This window comes from Daucus carota, chromosome 1, assembly GCF_001625215.2.
Source record: "Daucus carota subsp. sativus chromosome 1, DH1 v3.0, whole genome shotgun sequence".
Classification (NCBI taxonomy): domain Eukaryota; kingdom Viridiplantae; phylum Streptophyta; class Magnoliopsida; order Apiales; family Apiaceae; genus Daucus; species Daucus carota.
This window is the reverse complement of record NC_030381.2, coordinates 31,155,549-31,175,678: the sequence shown is the minus strand read 5'-3', so window position 1 is coordinate 31,175,678 and position 20,130 is coordinate 31,155,549. Positions and strand designations below refer to the sequence as shown.

At 33.4% G+C, this 20,130-nt stretch overlaps 2 protein-coding genes across 3 annotated transcripts; one reads left to right on the top strand and one right to left on the bottom strand.

Annotated features, from left to right (window-relative positions):
* Positions 1-786: 786 nt before the first annotated feature.
* LOC108226951 (uncharacterized) lies at positions 787-9,218 on the top strand. 2 transcript variants are annotated; one of them, XM_017401950.2, is made up of 9 exons: positions 787-1,022; positions 1,105-1,196; positions 1,330-1,401; positions 1,984-2,090; positions 2,318-2,373; positions 3,212-3,380; positions 5,567-5,647; positions 6,962-7,258; positions 8,004-9,218. In XM_017401950.2, exons 1-9 carry the CDS (start codon positions 840-842, stop codon positions 8,846-8,848), a joined length of 1,902 nt encoding a protein of 633 aa, XP_017257439.1. In that variant the 5' UTR covers positions 787-839; the 3' UTR covers positions 8,849-9,218. The 2 variants fall into 2 exon arrangements, with proteins under 2 accessions (XP_017257439.1, XP_017257447.1); XM_017401958.2 differs by lacking the exon at positions 5,567-5,647 and having other exon boundaries at positions 797-1,022; positions 8,004-8,999.
* A 1,076-nt stretch (positions 9,219-10,294) lies between these two features.
* On the bottom strand, positions 10,295-14,748 carry LOC108227298 (F-box protein At2g32560). Its single transcript, XM_017402376.2, has 5 exons — positions 13,215-14,748; positions 13,044-13,123; positions 12,655-12,833; positions 11,757-11,831; positions 10,295-10,730 (listed from the first exon to the last, which is right to left on the bottom strand). The coding sequence occupies exons 1-5, from the start codon at positions 13,917-13,919 to the stop codon at positions 10,543-10,545; spliced, it is 1,227 nt and encodes a 408-aa protein (XP_017257865.1). The 5' UTR covers positions 13,920-14,748; the 3' UTR covers positions 10,295-10,542.
* Positions 14,749-20,130: the final 5,382 nt, after the last annotated feature.

Here is a 20,130-nt window from a genome sequence, read left to right as displayed (position 1 = left end):
TTTATGAATTATCAGAAAATGAGTTTTTTTAAAATATTTTTTATCAGAAAATCTATCAAATATTTTTATACGAAAGAGTAACATATCGTAAAAAGAACAAGATACCTAAAGCTAAAGGGGTTAATAGGCAAAAAGATCACTAAACTCGTGACCAACTTGCAGTTGAGTCACTGAACTCAAAAAGTTTGCAAAGAGATCACAGAATTAGATTTAACTTGCAGTCCACTCACTAAACTAATAAAAACTTGCATTTAGGTCACTGCACCGTTAAGTATTAGTTGACTTTAACGGAATCCGTCAAGAAAAATAAAAAAACTTTGAAAAAAATTCTGGAATTCAGATTTTTTTTGAAATTCAGATTTTTTTTGAAATTCAGATTTTTTTTGAAATTCAGATTTTTTTGATTGTTTTCAAAGTTTTTAGATTTTTTTTCATATTTTTAAAAAATTCCATATTTTTATAGCTTTTTCAGAATTTTCAAAATTTTTTAAGTTTTAGGTTTTTGTAAAAAAAATCGGATTTTTTTTATAGCTTTTCAAAATTTTCAGTTTTTTTAAGTTTTCAATTTTTTTAAGCAAATCGAATTTTTTTAATTTTTTTCAAAGTTTTTTTATTTTTTTAACGGATTCCGTAAAAGTCAACTGATACTTAACGACACAGTGACCTAAATGCAATCTTTTATTAGTTCAGTGAGTTGACTGTCAGTTAAATCTAATTTTGTGATCCGTTAGTAAATTTTTTGAGTTGAGTGATTTAACTGCAAGTTGGTGGTAAGTTCGCTTTTTTGCCTATTAACCCAAAGCTAAAGCCCTAAACCCTGTCGTCCGGTGAATTGTCCCATGTCAATGGAGTCATTTCTAGGGTTTGCTGTACCAATCTCCGACGACGCCGTTCCATTCCCCAGCGACGATTCATTTTCCGGTTACAAGCTAGTCCCGTGGATAAGCTGGGACGACTGGCGCTTCGTCAAAGACGGTCTCTTCTCTTCGTCTCCCCATTCAATCGCTTCATCTCTCCGAAGAGTAAGCTTCGATTAATCTCAACTCCTCACTTTCAAATACTCAAATAATTGATTTATTCGTATCAATGTGTGTGTGGTTTTAGGTGTCTGCGTGGCGAAGCAGGGGGTGCGTTCCGGTTGTAGTTGAAGTTACGGCTTCGATTATCGAGATTCAGCAGAAAGATCCTTTCTTTCGGTATTTCTCGATTCTACGTGAATGAATATTATTAAAATGTACTTGTGGAGTGTGGTATTGATGTTTTGTGTTGGGAATTTGAGATGAATTTATACGCCTGTTGTTGAGAGTTTGTTTGTGGTGGTTTATGTAGTGATGATGTTTCCGAGAACTTGTTGCATTCGGATGAGATGTTGTCTATGTTATATAGCATGGCAATTATGAGGTACAAGCACTTGTTTTGGATTTGTATTTGAAGAATGTGAGTATGTGGTTGTATTGTAATGTGGAAAACTTTTCTGTTTTATTGCGGAGCTGAACTAAGTTGAAATTATGTTGTGAGAGATGTTGCATTGCTAGTCGAATTTAAGAGTTTGATACTTTTCGGGGTTTTTTATTTAGAGTTCTGAGGTTTATGATAATGATGGTGATAAAGTGTAGATAAATTATATTTTTAATATAACTTATTGAGGCATATGTTTTCTTTTAAATTGTTTATAATGTATCATAATTTTATTAAAGCATGAATTCTGCATACTTTTTTATTTCCAACACGAGGTTCCAAAGTAACAAATGTCTCGACTTGATTAATAGATTATAGCATGCTCTAAGATAATTGATGAAAGATGTTAATTTGACTTTCTAACTTTTAACAGTGATTTTTTTTTATTTGCTCAATTTTTATTTGAGGTAAATTCTTCAAAATATAAATGTTGAATTGCTACTACCGATCGCTCCATTAGTCTGTATTAATTTTTTGTATTGAGCTTTAAAGTTTTTAATAAACATTTACATCTCAATTGTGAAGACTTGTGAATGGTGTTGTGGAAAAGACACGCAAGAAGAATGAGGTTTCAATTGGGGAAGCAGCAGAGGTACTTGACATTCCACGTATGCTAATTGATGTTCGTCATGGTGAGAAATCCTTTTTTACGTCGAATATTGCTACAGTATAGACCTTCAACTTTTACTGAATTATCTCATATTTCTTTTTTGTTTGTTCATGTTATTGTACTTTTGCATGCATTTGTAATAGTATCAGTCCTAAGAATCATTATATTTCATACACCCCTGAAGATTATTATGGTCAGTCAAATTGTTTCCCGCAATGAAATAACTTCCTCTGGTTCTCAATTTTGTAGAGTGTTCACATCGTGATCTGCCATCTCTTCGGCTTGTCCGACTTGCTTCTCTTAAGGTAAATACTTGTCCTTGAACTGTATAATGCACTGTACTATATTATATTATTATTTGTATCCTCTTTCATTTTTTTACAAAGTGGCCATCATGGATGATTAGTTTGCCATGGCTACCCATCCTTGCACTGCAACCAAGCATGTCAGGAAATAGGGGCTGTTGATGGTCATGCATAAGAAAATGACTAACTTATAGGGGCTTTTTCTGTTAGGTGACCAACTATCCATAATTTATAGAGTTTTGATAAGATTTGTTCTTGATAATTCATTTTTTAGTGTCCATCTTGGAATGTGATTTGAATTAAAGTGTCTAGAACTTGATTCGTTGAGACGGGTTCTTCTCGATTCCAATTTTAAGTTCAAACAAACATTTGGGTTCCATAATATATTTGAGTAGATCTGAAATTTTTTACGAGTTCAATGGAACTCGATAAAATGTTATTATGCAATATAATGTGTTGAGCTTTGATAATAAGGGGTCTAATATTTATTTTGAGGCTCGGGTTTGTTAGAAGTCTTGAACATTAATACTTTAATATGTGATTCGCACTCGAACGCAATATCTGAGCTTGAGTCGACTTGATAAGAAAAGACTTGAACTTGACAACTTAAAACTCTGCTTGACTATGCCTGAAGTACATTCGAGGTAGTCAGTCCTATCATTCATCTTTAAATAATGAGCAGCACATGTTTGGATTTTGCAGAAATTCTTTTTAAGTAGCTACAGGTGCCATGGGTTGTCTCATTGTTTTTATAGATACTTCCATCTTTTGTATCTTTTATCAATTGTATCTGCAAATATTCAGGCTGTCAGGTTTAATTTGCTGATGTGATGTTCAGGCACTCGACTGGTTGAAGTCTTATTACTGGGACCCTCAGACAATAGCTATTCCGAGCAATCAAACTGTTAACGTTAAAAAGGAGATTAAGTCTGTATTGCGTGAATTACTTCTCTCGTGTAATGTCAAGCAATCTCCTGGGTCAAATTCTACGATGGACAAAGAAAAACGTGCGTATACTCTTTTAATTATGCATTTGTTATATGTAATCATATATATATATATATATATGTGTGTGTGTGTGTGTGTGTGTGTGTGTGTGTGTGTGTGTATACATACATACGGTAATCTTGTAAATTGGTTAGATTTTAATTTCATACTTCCTCTATGGCCGAGCATGCTAGGTTGCTCCACATACGCAATGTATTCTGTATGTATAAGCTTTCTATAAATTTCATACCGTGTTTGATACACCATAGATACCCATTTGGTCCCACTAGGAAGTAGCTTTATGCACTACGAGTGTATGACTAAAGTATAAGTAGAAGGCTATCGTCTGGTTTGGTACGAAGTTAATTTATCAAGTTGATTGTAAAATTCATAGTTCATGCAATCGTATCATCCTTCATAAGTAATGTTACATTATGATTACTGTAGCTTCCGGGTGTTTATTATATGTGCTTGAGTGGATGGATCAGTTTTACTTTTGAATATATTGCTGAAGGGGTTAAAAGCTGTACAATGAATAATGAATGACCATGGGTGGAGGTGGTTTATCCTGTAGCTTAGTTGATATGAAGGCATATAGCTGTTCCAATTTAATACTCCCTCCGTCCCTTTTTAGTTGTCACATTTGGTTTTGTGCCGGTCAAATTGACCAAAGTTTGACTGAAATTCATTAATATATAATTAATTGATAAAATAAATAAAAAATGTCACCGGGAATAACTCTTAATCTATTTTAAGATGTAATTTTCAGTTTTTCAAAATAATGAAAGAGTGATCCATAATCTTTGGTCAAAAATTAGTCAATTTGACCAACAAAAATAGAAATGTGACAACTAAAAAGGGACGGAGGGAGTAGTTTCTTTATCTAAAAGAAGTAACTTGAAAATTAATAGTTGTGCTCATATTCGGGATGGAAAATATTTCGAGGCGAAAAAGTTTATGTAGTTGAAGAGTTAATAGAGTCGACGAATTGAGGATCAGGATGGTAAAGCTCTAAGATACATTTTTTGTTATAGTTGATTTATTTAATTTTAACACTTCAAAGTATGAGATTATTGCATTCCTGTATATAGATTTTACTTGGGGCAAGTCCAATCCTAAAGTTAGAATTAGCCATTGGCCCGTTGCTATAATATGTGACCTAAAAGTAGTTTTTGGTCTTAAAATACAACTAATGCTCCAATGCATAGTTCTAATTGGACCAACTACATTCAAATCTTATTAACTTTTCATCTAACTTCTTAAATTTTAGTTGGTTGGATGATGTGGCAAATATGACTAGCTATAAGCCCCTTCTAAATACCGGAACAATTATCCATTTATGCATTTATAGGACTAAGTATAGCTATGTTTTGGAGTGGTGGTTTTGAAAACTTAGTTCTATATTATAGCTTTGCATTGGACTTGCTCTTACATATCCTGATTCATTTTTTAGAAGACCTGTTTGTGTTACTTCAGTTTCCGACTATTTGGACCATATGGCCTGTTTGTGTTGTTCTGATATATGGGTTCCGTAGACCACTAGGCGCTTACTGTCTGAATTAAAATATACAATCGGAGTTTGAATATTGTCAATTTATAAGAAATAATAGAGTTTGACACTTTGACTATCTGTTTTATTGTGTAATCCTACAAAAATTATTGTATAGTATGCATTTTTAAAATGCAAATTAAAAAAATAAATAAATTCCTGGTGGCATTCTGGAGCTAGGATTCTTTTGGAATACATAAGGAACCGGAGGTAGGTGATTTCATCATTTATCCTATAGTATGCATTTTTAAAATGCAAATTTAAAAAATAAATAAATTCCGGGTGGCATTCTGGAGCTAGGATTCTTTTGGAATACATAAGTAACCGGAGGTAGGTGATTTCATCATTTATCCAATGCACTCTCTCTGGGCCAAAGTTGTGTTTCAAGAGTGCTAAACTATAGTTGCAACATCTTTGCTTCTGCGACAATAAATATTAGCAGATGTATCACCAAACGAAAATTATGATAAAGTTTTATTAAAGTAAGTTGGCAATTGTTTAATGTTTGGTTTTGACTTCTCTTGTGCTTTAGACATCTTGGCAGTTATTGTTGGTATGGTTATGTATAATTTGTTCATGGGAATAGCATTTACCATAAGCTTTTAATAAACTTGAACTAGTTTGTTATGCTTTATTTATTTTCACTTGCATTTGTAGGTGTTAAAAATTCTAAAATCCTTTTTGGCCGTAACAAGGTTCTCTCACTTAAGGCTCACAAGGTTTCTTTCAAGCCTGCAGGCAAGATCATTGAATACTTATTTAATTTCCTAAAATATTTGTATTTTCAGTTTTTCTTTGCACTTGTAATTTGCGACTGCAAAGCATGACTTAAGATCTGGAGTCGTATGAGAAAGCTTATATTGGATATGCAATTCTTGAGAAATAAGTCGTGGACATGTTCTAATTGATGATAGGTTACTGAGATTTTGATGCATTTTATTTAATAGGGAGCCTTTTAGAGACTTACAATCGCCATTGTTCTTTCTTACCCCGACTCTTTGTTTTTCGTCAAATATCCCTGGCCAGCACTCTACACTTAGAGACTTATTCAGACCAAAAGCATTTATATTTTATTAAAATTCCTGTGTCCAGCACTTGCACACATATCCATCTTGGTAACAAAGCTATTGTTTTTCGAGCTCAGTCCTAATAATTATATAGATCTAATTCTAGCCGAGTAAACTTTATTTTTTCACGCTTCAATCAATCTCGTGGCCCATAAAAGCCATATAAGGTAAGATACATAATCAGCTAAAATATAACATTCATAATGTAGTAAGTGATGAATGATGATGCCAAACGATTGTTGAAATGTAATAAGTTATTGTAGTTTGATTTTATACCAGACCAACAAGGTACACTATGTCGACATGGACGAACTATGTCTAAAATCAGTTAAGCATGTTTTAAAATACTATTTATTTGCTAGTCACAAAGCACATGTTGAGCAGCTCCAAGATGTGGACTCCTGAACAATGAATATACTAAGCTAGACCTAAATCACCTAACCAAGCTATTGCAGTTCCAAGGTTAGGAATCTAAGCTCTATTTTGTTTAATTGATTATATATAACATTAATGTATTAACAAACTCACAACATATGAAATAGTTTCTTCTCACAAACTTACCACTGTAAGAGAATCTAAAAAAATTGGAAGCTACAACCTCTGTAAATGTAAGGGTTTTTCTGAAATAGGTTTATAACCTCTGTAAATAAGGTTTTATAAAATAATTTTTAATTTAATGTTTATATAAACATTTATGTGTTATAATTAAACTGGTAGTTGTCGAGTGTTAAAACTTAAAACATTAAATTGTAATATAACATACGAATAAAATAACAATTTGCTTACGCTTTAAGTATTGTTTTTCTATAATTTTTTTTTGCACTACACATGTTGAGTTTGTTATAAGTTGAAACTTGAAATCATCTGAGGTTGCTTTTACATTCTTCTTTCTCCTGGATTGATAGAGCATATTGACAATGTTTTCTTGTGGAAGTAGTAGACTACCTAGCCGGTCACTTAATAGTTTTTACTGAACTTACTTCAGGTCCTAAGAAACAAATCAACAAAATCTTGAAAAGCTTTTCGCGGTTGTACTCTTCTTACTCTCCTGAAGTAGTATCTGTCCTCTTGAGGTTGCTGCTGAAGGCATCAGATTCTGTAGATATGGTAATGCGTGTAAAGAATCCTCTTAGCCACTCTGCTAGCAGTTTGCAGACTGCGTTGGATGATTGGAAGCCTGTCATCATAAAATTGTTAAACAGAGAGCCAGAGTTGCTTGTGACCCTTCTCAGAGGAATTCTTGATATGATCGAGACTCTAGAGTCAGGGAATTATGATATTGGTAAGTTCTGTGTCATCCACACAGAGTCTTTAACACTATTGTTTTATTAACGAAATCATACACATATCTGATTGTGAAACAAGAATATAATGTATTCTTGACTCTAGAGACTAGGGGTTGCTCGACACATCTTGCTGGATGTATTATTTAATGAGTTTCAACATTGAGCCGCCCTTTTTGAAACTTCTGAAGAAGTTGGACATTTTATATACAGGTTAAAAGAAACAGAAGGGTACTGCATCCTTTGAACTGATTAGTGATCAAATTGGAACGTGGCTGATTCATTGGGTTTTCAATGTTTGCTGAATTATAATAAGGTTGAGAAGTCTTGTCATACTAGTGGTAATTGAGAACTTCATTTGAGCTGTTTACGAAACTTATTTTAGCTGCGGTAGCATGAGTGTTAGTTTACTGTATTTGGGAACTCTTTACGTTCTTGGTTTGGTCTGTCATGTTTATTTTCTTGTCTTCTACAAGACTTGTTTGATATTAGGTAAACTGCAAATATGTATGCATGCTATAGGTCTGCATGTTTATTTTCTTGTCTTCTACAAGACTTGTTTCATATTAGGTAAACTGCAATTTGTATGCATGCTACAGAACTGAAACAATTAGCTTGTGTTTGCCTTTTCCTCAATCAAGTTTATTTTGGCTTTTGCATTTTCTTCACTTAATTGTCATTTTAGGTTCTAATCACTAGTATTTAGTTTAGCTTTTGATTTGGTATTTTCCTGGTTATTGACAGAAGCAGAACATTTTAGGTCAGTAGAAGCTGTCTCTGAGATTGAACAGCTATGTAAACTTTTTGAGTGGCTGGTGATCAGTTGTAAAGGATTAAAGGTCGTGGTGGACAAGGAGAGTGCAGTTAAAACTAGTTCATCTACAGATCTGGTTGTTTCAAATACAACATTAGTGGAATATCTACGTAGATGTCTAAAGTTATGTCCTGGCAACAATCAATTAATGAAGTCAGCCCTGATTATTGCACATATGACTGGGAATAGCAATCTTACTCAGAAACTTAAGAAACTTTCTTCAATAAATAATTTGACTTTACAAGATGAAAATGAAATTATGCCCTCCGTCAGTTCTGAAAGATACCTCTCCCAGCAAGAGGATCATCTCCAGAAAGCAGCAGAGAAGCTAGAGGGTTTCAAGCAGCGGCATGTGAAGAACGTTAATGCAAATGCGACAGATGAACATGTTGGGAGTAGAAGTGTATGGGTGGTGGCAAAATCTTGGAAACCATGTTCCATCGGTATGTTGCCTTGTGCTATTGGTTCTTCTGCTCATCTTCCTGTTCTTGACGGTGATCATCACTGTGAAGAAGCTAAAACCTTATCTGCAATCAAGGAGCTCCCAGAGTTGAATCATTGTGTTGGTAAAAGAGAAGCAGATTGTAGTGTTGAAAATCTGGACATTACATGTCACAAAAAAGTGAGAGGGAGCAATGCAGGTCTAGAATCAGAAGACACAGAAAACCAATCATTAGAAGGTGAATACGGTCATCTGATGTTGGGTGGAGTGTGGAAGAAAGTTCAGGAAGACGAGATACTTGACATTGCATCAGACATCAGGATTTTGATCTAGTGACTAAAACCTTACAGGCTTACATTCAGCTAATTGGACATTGTGCTGCTTGCTTTCTCTTTGCTGAAAACATTAGTGGCTGGCCACCATAGATTTCATTGTTGCTGTTTGATTGCCTGGTTTCAAGCGGAATTGTCAGAGTTCGAATGCTGCAGTCTCAGGGAATCGCCACTGCAGAAACTCTTAGAGCTTTTGGTAAGAAGTATGCATTTGTTTGCTATGTTTCCTGTCTGTTATCTCTTAAAATTTTGCAATTATTTAAAATTTATGTACAATTTTCATTTACTTTACTAAAGAAGCCAAGTACAAGACCTGAGATATTCTTTAAAAAGTGAACCAATGAATATTGATTACATGAGCAGGCGAGTTCGCCAAATGATTAATTAATAATAAATTGGGTCTTGCTGCCAAGCAATTTTCAATTTGTTGATCTATATTAGCCTATGCAGTAGTTGCTAAAAATTTACTGATAAATAAATAAGAAAAATGTTAAGTATCCAAGAATTGTTTCGATTTTTTTTTTTCCCAAATCCTAGTTGGCAATGTTTGATTTGTTCAATTTATATTAATAGTAACGGGATCCATTAAAATCAGTCATTTGTTTGTTGCGTCATTCGAAAAAAAAAATCAGGATAAAATTTGGGATATGTAGAATGCACGATAATTAGTAAAGAGAGTTACCGTCTTACCGATAGAGGTGTGAGGAGCATGGATAGGACTGGATGGAACTGTGGAGAAACGTCCAGCAGGGGCGACCTGAGAACACATCACACACAGGATAACTTAAATTTAAATGTGAATTGATGTGTTCTCATGACGCTCCTCTTGAACATTTCTACCAAAACCACTTCTCCTTCTTCCACAATATGATTCATATCAGTAGTGTTTGTGTTTGGATGTATTTGTAGGCCTGTACAAATCATAGAAGTACACTTAACTACACTTTGCTTGCAATGCCAACTTGACTAATCACCAATAGTACAACTTGTGATATAAAGAAGTATTGTAGTACAACTTATAGTACTGCATGTGTATGGTAGCCCTGTACAACTGAATCACCAAACGTTTTCTAGATGTTTATTTTCCCGGATATTTGCCCCTTGGAAAAATTGAGTGGGTATGTACTACACAATCTAAGATTACTTTGTTCATGGCAAGAGTTGTACATCATTGCACTTTATGATATCTATAAACGTACCGTCATTTATGAAGTTCGAAAAGTTCCCCATGATTATGAGTGCTGAAATTGGGAATCGGAACTAATCAGTCAACATTTTGATTCAGAATTTATCAGTGATTTTTTTTGATAAATCAAAGATTTTTAGTTAAATCGAAATGTAACCGATAAAATATATTTTTAAGATTATTTAGGACTTAATAGGATGTTTTTAGAACACTGATCATGACAATAGAAAAAAAGTAACAGAAACAACGGTACGCACAAAATCCAAGTCATTTGCCGAAATTTCATTTCTTTATAATCTCCTTCCTTTTGTCCTAAAAAATTCTCCACCGTGATAAAACATTATGTGGGAAGTATACACAGCGAGGGAATAATAAGAACCCATTTCTGCTTTCTACGAACTACTATAAACAAGAAAAAAAAATCAGGAAAGCCCAAGTATACAATTTTACTAGTCATCTGAACAGAATCCGGCACATTATGTTTTCTTTGTATGGACTAAAGTTGCCGATTATTCCAAGACATCGACAGGCCAAAGTCTCTTCCACGTTGAGATTTCATTCGAGGTTTTTAGTTTTCGGATTCCACCATAAAATCCATCAGCCCCATTTCCTTCTTCGCGATGATGCTTCCGGCTCACTGTCGTTTGCCTCCACCGCGAACCAGGAGTGTACTGGTTGAAGTTGAGCGCGACCATGTCTGTCAATAATCAAGCACCAGAGAAACTTAGTGTTTTCTGAAATCTTTCGGGATCATAATAACAAAACTTGGTATGCCTGTTAAAAACTTAGGCCATGTTTGTTTAGAAGGATTATATCCTAAGATAACTTACATTATTTTCTTTATAATTTTGTTGGTTTTTAATTTAATTCATTTTCATGAGATTATAACACCTCATTAGTCATTTCACAAGGTATTATAATCTCATGAAAATGAACTAAAACAATGACTGAGATATGAATTCATGAAATTATAATATTTTACAATTGAGATAAACAGGTAATAGTCTGTGAATTATAATCCCTCCAAACAAACATGACCTCAAAGCCTGAACACGAAATCCGTCTTTACTCAAAGAGCTCTCCTAGTCCTAATCAAACTGGAGTTGAGCTCGAAGATTTTTAAGAAACACCGGTCCCCTCAGTACTAATATCTATAGCTTTATGCAATTCATTACCCAGAGACTTCATAAATGAAAACAATGAATCCCTCAACCAAATAAAAGGCATAGAAACACTGGTCCAGATGAGCTTGTTGGCCTTGAACCAAAAGACCAGAAACATCAGTTATTGCAGTGTCGTAAACTAGTACAACACTGTATAGGATTTGTGTAGGGGACCAGTGCATTTTGAATTTTGATCCATCAAAGATTGAGGTGACCCATGTTCATTTGTTGATAGATATTAATTATTAAGCTTGATATGGACTCATACTTGAAATTAAATTCCAATTGTGATAATATTCATCATTTGTATTCAACCACACGTCAAGATCCAATGTATCCATGCTACAAGAGTATCTTGAGGAAAAGTAAGGTAACCCAAATTATGTTCCTCTAGATAATGTGGCAGACAGATGACTAATTTTAAACCAATCATATATTGCCAGCTAGATTGTAAAAAGAATTTGAGAACACTTTCCGGATACTTTACATTTTCGTTCGAGGAATTATCATGACAACATCTAATCTACATAGTATATAAGCAAATTCATGAATTTTCTTACCACTTTCAAAGCATCTGCAATAATTTTGATTCCCATCACACAATTCCAAGTGCCCTACAACACCATACCACCATCCTACATACAAATGAGGCACATACATATAGTTAGAGTTTAAATCGATGATAATTATCAACATCATTTGTTATCATCGTCCGATGATCATACAGATATTACACATACATGTAGGAATAATTTATACTTTCGTGACGTGTATCAACATCACTTGTCATTGTCGTCCGAACAAATCACCCGTTACAGTGGCACAAACCACCCGACTCGGTCTTTCGATTTTATTATAAAAACAGAGTTGATATTTAGCATAAATAATAATTTCTGTATGCGAGGTTGGAATTTGGAAATCAGAGAAGCATGCATCATCAAACAATCCACTAGGGAAAAGCATATTTACCAAGTTAAAAAAAGGAACAAAATGATAGTTGGGCTGCCAACTAAATAACAGGCAAACACGTCTTGTCCAATTGAATATGTTCCCTTTTGCCGAAAGATTGTGAAATTTAGCAAGTGGTTTGCATATGCAACACGGAAGTCATTAAATCAAATGCTTCTTATTCAATAAAATTATGCCACTACTGATCAACATTATTAAATACAGTGATTCTTCCCTGCGAAGATGGTTGCAGAAATCGGGAATCAGAACTAATTGGTTAACCTACTGATTCAGGATTTAGTGAGAATTTATAAAAAAAATTCGATAAATTAGAGGTTTTTAGTCACATCAAGTAAATCGGTAAATTGATAAAATAATCTTTAAAATGAACCGGACATTTTCAAATAAATCAAGAATCTTTGGAACATTATCTCTTAAACATTTGTGACCAGGTAAATAGTAATAATAGAATTGAAAGAAAGCAAATAATGCAAAGGGAACATAACATACCATAAGGAAACTCTTTATTCCTTCTCCACTGAATCTCAATGTGATCACCAGGGTGCAGCTCATTTAAACATTCAGAGATGTGCAGATCATGTGGGGAATTATCTATTGGTGCTGCCCTTAATCTATCCCATGTCACTCCATTTTCTATTGCCACTGGCCTCCTCCCATGGGGTGGATACCTTAAATATATCATCCCACATTATTAACTCACACTAATCACAACAGATATTATAAATTACAATATCGAGTCCGAGCCGAGTTCGAGTAAAAATCTATCTTTTTACATAGTTAATCAGACATCATCATTCGGTCCACCATCTGATAAATCTTCCGAATCATGTTAAGGATAATTAGCTCAAATCAAGATACAGATTCATCGGATTGTTTACCTGGCTTGGAAAGTATCCGTACGAGAATCATAGCAAAGTTCAGCATCATAGCAAGACAACATGAACCCAACATGTCCATTCTGCATTACACCCACCACTAACAAACATTTCAGAATTCATTTTCTTGCAGCAAACACACACAAAAACACAAGATGTTAATAGCCACCTTACCTCTCTGTTGTAAACCTGAGCAGGGAACCAAAACTTGCCAGTTTCAAGAGCCATGTACCAGGCCATGACCGAATCAGCTGGCGCAGAGTAGCAACTTCTTGTTGAATTCTTCTTCTTAGTACTATTGATTCCTGTATTTTTACCTCTACTAAACAATAGAGGCCAAGGCCATGTCTTCTGTAAAAACCCGAAAAAGCCTCTTTCATTTCCCTGATCAAGAAAACCAAACTCATTTCTTGTGGCAACATGCCATTGCCACTCTCTATAAGCAGCCGGGCCGATCACATTTCCCCATTTTTGCTTCATATGTTTCTCCCACAAGTGATTGCTCATACATGTAGTTCTCAGAGAAGTACAAACACTTGACACTCTGGTTAGCCCATCTGGTGGAAGCTTTTCGAGAATGCATTCCAATGCTAAGTCTGGCAAATCTAGCAGGGACATCATGTCCTCTTGGATCTCGGAATCAAGAAGCTCAAACTTGGGATCACTTGAGATGGTTCTACTAGAGGACTTGGTCATTCTTGCCAAAAAGTAGAAGTTGATCTTTATGTAACTTGCAAGTTGAGTGAAAGACAAGGTTCTCCAGAGTTTGATGCCTACTAGTCTCATTTCATAAGCCCATGGAGGGAGTAGTTGTAGAGTAAGAGACTTGTAAAAGATGAGGAATGATAAACAAGTGATGAAGAAGAAAAGAATTGTCATCCTTTCTTTTTGTTATTGGATAGATGGGAAACTTGGCTTCTATAGTGGAAAACCAACTTTTCTTTAAATAAAATTCGACCAATCTATTGTCGGAAAGATTTATTTTTTTTCCTTTTAATTTACCCGATGAAACCCACCCGTATTTAAACGAATAGGTTTCAAATAGATGAAAAAATTAATTTACTCAACGAAACCCACCAGTGTTTAATCTGGCGGGTCTCGTTGAGAAAACTGATGGAAACCCTCAGCTCGAAAATAGATAATTTAGATGGAACTCAAATAAAAATCAATATGTGAGAATCCGAAAGAAGCAAGAGGCTAATAATGGTCTTGTTTGAATTGATAACAAAGGGTGACTCTAAACAGCTGTCAATTATGGATTATATAACGATATCTTAGTAAGATTGAGATGGGCTCTTCTTGATTTCTTGAAATTAGCTAAATTACAATAATCTGGAAAAAGGGTAGTTGGTAAATATTATCCAAATATCTTGACAAAAAAGAAGAAAGATTACAATGAGGTGTAACAAGATTTGTGGGTTGTTCAACTCAAGCCAAACTGAGGTGAAACAATAATCAAGAATGTCGGCAAAAATAATCAAGAATTAAAAGACAAAGAGAATCTCTTGTGGGTTAAAGAGACAACAAAAATGTGTATAGATTGATGAAGAAGAAGAATCAAAAGAATCAATTTGAATTCTTCTTCTTCATCAAACAAAAAAATAACCCACAAAAAATCTCAATGCCTGTGTTTCTCTCTCAGTTGAGGAAATATGTAAGGAAAAAAAGAGAGAAAAATGAAGAAGAGGTTAAAAAATGAAATTATTTTAATGCAGAAAAGAGTGGTTGATTTTGGTCTGAGTAGATTGCGTGGACAAGGAGGAGCAATAGAAAAGATTGTAGCAAGTTGAGGAATGAGAAAAGATCGGGCTACCAGAAGTTGGGACCATTGGGATAATATGCATCATGTCAGTATATATAAATCGTATTATTGGTGGTTCACATAACTAGGAAATTAAGATGAATTCTTCTGCATATCTAAACCAACTATGGATAACATCATATACATGGTACCTTAGTGTATGTGCGTGTACCCAGTAGGAACTAGGATGGAGTGGACCACAAAGTAAAATTTGTTTAAATTTGAAAAGTTAGAATGGAATATATGAAATTAAGATATGAATTTGTATGAGATTTTTATAATTCAAGATTTGAATAGGAATGAGATAATTTACGTAGAATAATATACTCACGTTTGGTAGTAATTCACAAGAGATAATGTAAAATAAATGATCTAATAGTTATTCAAAATGATCGAATTTGATAAAAAAAAAATATACTTATATAAAGGAGAAGCGAGGGGCGTGTATGTGGCGCCTCTCACATCGCTCCGTTCTATTTTTATAATTTTCTGGAATTTTTGGATGAAAAATATCAAAAATTAGAACTACTTTTTTTAGTTTCGAATATATTAGAAGCAAGTTTCAGAATCTGATTTTGTTTCAGATTATTTATGGAATATAGTAGCTTGAAAGTCTGATTTTGTTTCTATATAAAAGAGAAGCGAGGGGCGTGTAGGTGCGTCTCTCGCATCGTTCCGTTCTATTTTTCTAATTTTCTAATTTTCGGCTGAAAAATATCAAAAATTAGAACTACTTTTTTCAGTTTCGGATATATTAGAAGCAAGTTTCGGTATCTAATTTTGTTTCAGATTATTTATGGAATATAGCAACTTGAAAGTTTTAATTCGATTTTGTTTCAGATTATTTAATTATGAGAAAGAGTAGCACACAAGTCTTTCTGCACCTATAAATACCCTATAGGTTGTAGAATTTTGGATTATCTAAACACAACCTATTCTCTCTCAATATCATAACCCTACCTCTCTCTGGTGATAATTCTCTTGCTCGATTTCTAACTCGGTGGTGTTGTTCTTCTACAACGATAAGTTAAGGCTGTTTATACGGTATTAAAAAATATAAAGGTTGTTGCAAGCAAAGGTAGTTTTAGACCGCTATGTGGGAGTCGACAAATCCAAACTCGTGAGAAGAATATAGTCTTGACATGATATTGATGGATGATATCAATAAATTAACTATTAGTGATGTATGTTTGTTAGTTATTCTTTTATAATATTTGCTTTGTTTATCGGACATGTTTGTTGTTGTTAATTTTTATATGATTTACTTTGTATACGCATTATCTGTTTGCTCCGTTCAAGCAACTTTTAAGTGAAGATTGTTCATACAATATTAAAAAATAAAGGTTGTTACAAGCAATGGTAGTTATAGACCGCTATCTCACAGATTTAAGTTAAATGTTTTTGTGCACAATCAATCCAAAAAAATTAGACAGCCACAAAATTATTGTATTCTACAAATATTAATATTAAATCATTAATATAATTTTTATAGGCCGTCGTAACCCACGGCTTCTCAACTAGATATCTATATAAAATATGACTTGTAGAAATAGGAAACGGTTTGGTTATGGTAGGGTCAAAATAAGATACACATAATCGAAATATCCATTAAAAACTGATCAAAAAATTCAAATTTGAGACAGTTTTGTTCCAAACCACTCCAACAGTGGACTAAAAAGTGATCTAAATTTAGATCATTGAATAGTACTGGTCCAAATTTGGATCACTACTATTCACTTCCAAATATTTTTGACATTAAAATATTGTTACTTTTATTATCTAATAATTTTGTTAATGTTATTAAAGATAGATTAATTAAGATTAAAAATATAATTAAAATTTTAAATGCATAAAATTTTAAAATACATGAAAATTAAAAACATGAAACAAAATAATACAACATAGATAATTCAATCATAATACAACTTTAAATAAAAACAAAATTATTGATTTAGTCGTCGGCTAAATCAGTTTTTGTTCCTCCGAGATAATCAAAATATGATAGTCGAAGAAACCCATGATTGTGATTATGCCTGCTGGACCAGAGCCTGTCGCTTAAGTGCGGTTTACCTTGATTCACGTGGTTTGCGGGCTATTAGGTGAGCTCGTGGGTTTACCCAGTGCGCACCCAAAGGATAGCGGCTGCGAGTTCCTACGTTTAAAAAAAAAAAAAAAGAAACCTATGATTTAAATGCAGAAATTAAATAAAATTTTGAAGTTCTAGATCCACAAATTGATACGGTTCCGAATGATAAAAATGAGCGATTTCAACAATTTATCAATCACTACAGAAAAATTAAAGAGAAAGATGTCCATCCGAACTTCGAAATGCACTAATTGAGCATTTGTGGGATAAATATACTAATTCTGAGAATTAGTAATTTTATGTAATATTTTAATGTTTTTAACTTGGTTTTATGTATCGTTTTATCTTTTTCAAATTATTTTGTAATATTTTATTTTTGTTTAGTCGTTGATTGTATTGTTATAATTAATGATGAAAGTAGTTGATTGTTTTTAAAAATATTTGGAATCAATGTATTTGGATCTATATTTGGATCACACGATTGGAATATGATCTTTCTCACCCAAAATTTAGATCATTCGGTGTCCAAATTTGAATTTAGGGTGGGAGTTGGCCAAACTAGCTATGTGTTATCTAAACGGGATTTTGTAACTCAAGATATTCTTTTATTATAATGCAAATGAATGAAAAGAAAGAATACTTATTAAGAGCGAGGATATAAAAAATAGAACTCTAATGGGCTCTTTAAAAAACTAAGAGCTTTCTCTCTCTTTTCTTTTAAAGATCATTTATGTGCTAATTGCTAATTATATGATATTGTATCATAATTTTCCCTTTATTTTAGCACTTATTCATATAATCGTACAATCGTGTGATACCGCTTTACTCTAAGGTAGCTTAAAAATCAATTAATTCTTATAAAATTTTAAACTATAATTGTCATATCCATCAATATATAAGATAATAAATTAAAAAGTAAGTAAGGTATTAATTTTTCTTTAGTATTCGTGTTGGTTATAAAACTCACAAAAACGATATTAAAAATAGCTAATAAGTTTGCCTTGAAGCAGCCATTCTTGCATACATGCAAAATAATTCACTGATCGAGCGCTCTGGAGTCGAAGATGAACTTGACTAAGTAATCTATCCTGGAGCCGAAGATGAACTTGACTAAGTAATTTATCGAAACCGTGGGATGTAACAATGCATCAATAGGGGAGCGTTCCGCATTAAAGGGAAGCTCTCCCACAAGCAGTAGTGGGCGATACCGAGAATGTCGGCTCGAGTAGCGCAAACATTGGTGAGAATCCAATGTCCCGAAAATCTAAGAATTCTTTCGAGAGAACCAGTGCTATCTTAAATGTCCTACCAGAAGTTCCGGGAATGTTGGAATAAGAAAGAACTCATTTTTGAATGGTTTTATTACTTAGATGCTTTCAACAATTATGCATTCCACACTTTACTACCCAGCGTTTACCGTGGACATTATAACTGGTACACCAGAGGTGCGCCCTTCACAATCCTCTCATACTAGAGAAATGTCCTCTCGATGCCTACATCATATATGAACTGAATTGTCTTACAATGTTTTGAACCGAACTCACGTACCACTTTAATAGTGTACAACCTAATCCTCAGAACATACTGTAATCCCATATGCAAAGAGTCGACATCAACATGCCAAACATTTCCATTGTTATAACTAAATTAGATACTATTAATAATAAACTTCAAATATCTGTGAAAAGTTCAGTTCAAATACAAGTCGAAAGAATTTAATAAAATGTAAGAACTCATTTTTAACCCTGAATTAAGTTAAAAAAGACAAATGAGACGTAATTTTTTATAAAAAAAAGTTTGTTATGAATTTTATTATAACCGGAGCCGGATGGTTCATAAATTATCCCAACGACTAATCCTGCATGCAAATTTAACAACCGACTCCTATGTCTATTAACAATACGGGGATGCAGCATGCAACTAACAAGCGTAGAATTCTAATTTTTAATATCATAATATTATATCATGAAAAAAAAAATATATTATCATATTTATTTATTAAGTAAATTTATATACTCCCTCCGTCCCGTCCCAGTGAGTAGTATACGTTCACCGTTTACATAAATTTTGAAGTTTCTATAAAGTATATTTTCATAATATTTTCTTTTAAAATTTCTTATTTTTTAAATAAAATTTTAGACATCAAATTAATATTCTGCCAAAAAATATACTCTAAAAGAGGAAAGTTCTATGGAGACCGCAATTTCATTGGAGACTTCGGAGACTACATATGTTCTGCAATCAAAACACTATAAAATACATTATTTTGTAAAATATGTTCTACAAATATCATGTATTCATTAAAATTGTTGAAGATCATCTATATTTAATAATTAGATCATGTATATTCTGCAAGTTGAACAAAAGTTCTGCAGACTAAACACATTTCATAAAACAAAACATTTTATAATGTTCCACATGTAAAACTTATATGATATTCAAGATTTTAAATGAAATAATGATTTCATAAAACATGATTTGCAAAACTATACGTTTTGCAATGTTTTTATGAAATATTTTTACTTGCAGAACATAGATGCTCTCCAGGTCTTCAGAAAAAATGTGGTCTCCATTGAACTTAACTCTAAAAGAATATTATTAAAATATAATTCAAAGAAGTCTTAAAAAAAAAGTGATGAAAAATAACGTATGCAATTGAATAAGACACTCACCAAAGTGACTAGTGACCCATCGAGTCGTGAGCCGGATCCACCGTTATACACCGCCAGGAGTCTGTTGTGGACAGATACTGCATTTCCCCGTACTCAAATTTGAACACTTGTCTAATCATTTCGATATGGCCTCTAGATCCGCACGTAACATGCAACTCCATGTGTAACATGTTGCTCTAATATCAACCCATGCTTCTTAGATCTAAGCGCACCCAACTTATATATTTTCTTCGTTCCGTATAAGATTTATACTCTCTCCGTCCCTCCCATTTCTTATCAAATGGGTTGGGCACGGAGGTTAAGAAATATGTATAAAGTAGTGGAAAAGAGGAAGAAAAGTGGGTGAAGTGGTGAGACCCATTGATTTTTAATGTATAAAAAGAAGATAGTGAAGTAAAAGTAGTGTGAAAAGGAAAGAAAAGTGGAGAAGTGGTGGGACCCATTAACTATTTTTGGTAAGTTTTGAAATGTAAAGAATTGGATGAGACACTCAAAAAGGAAAGTGTAAAAAAATGGGAGGGACTGAGGGAT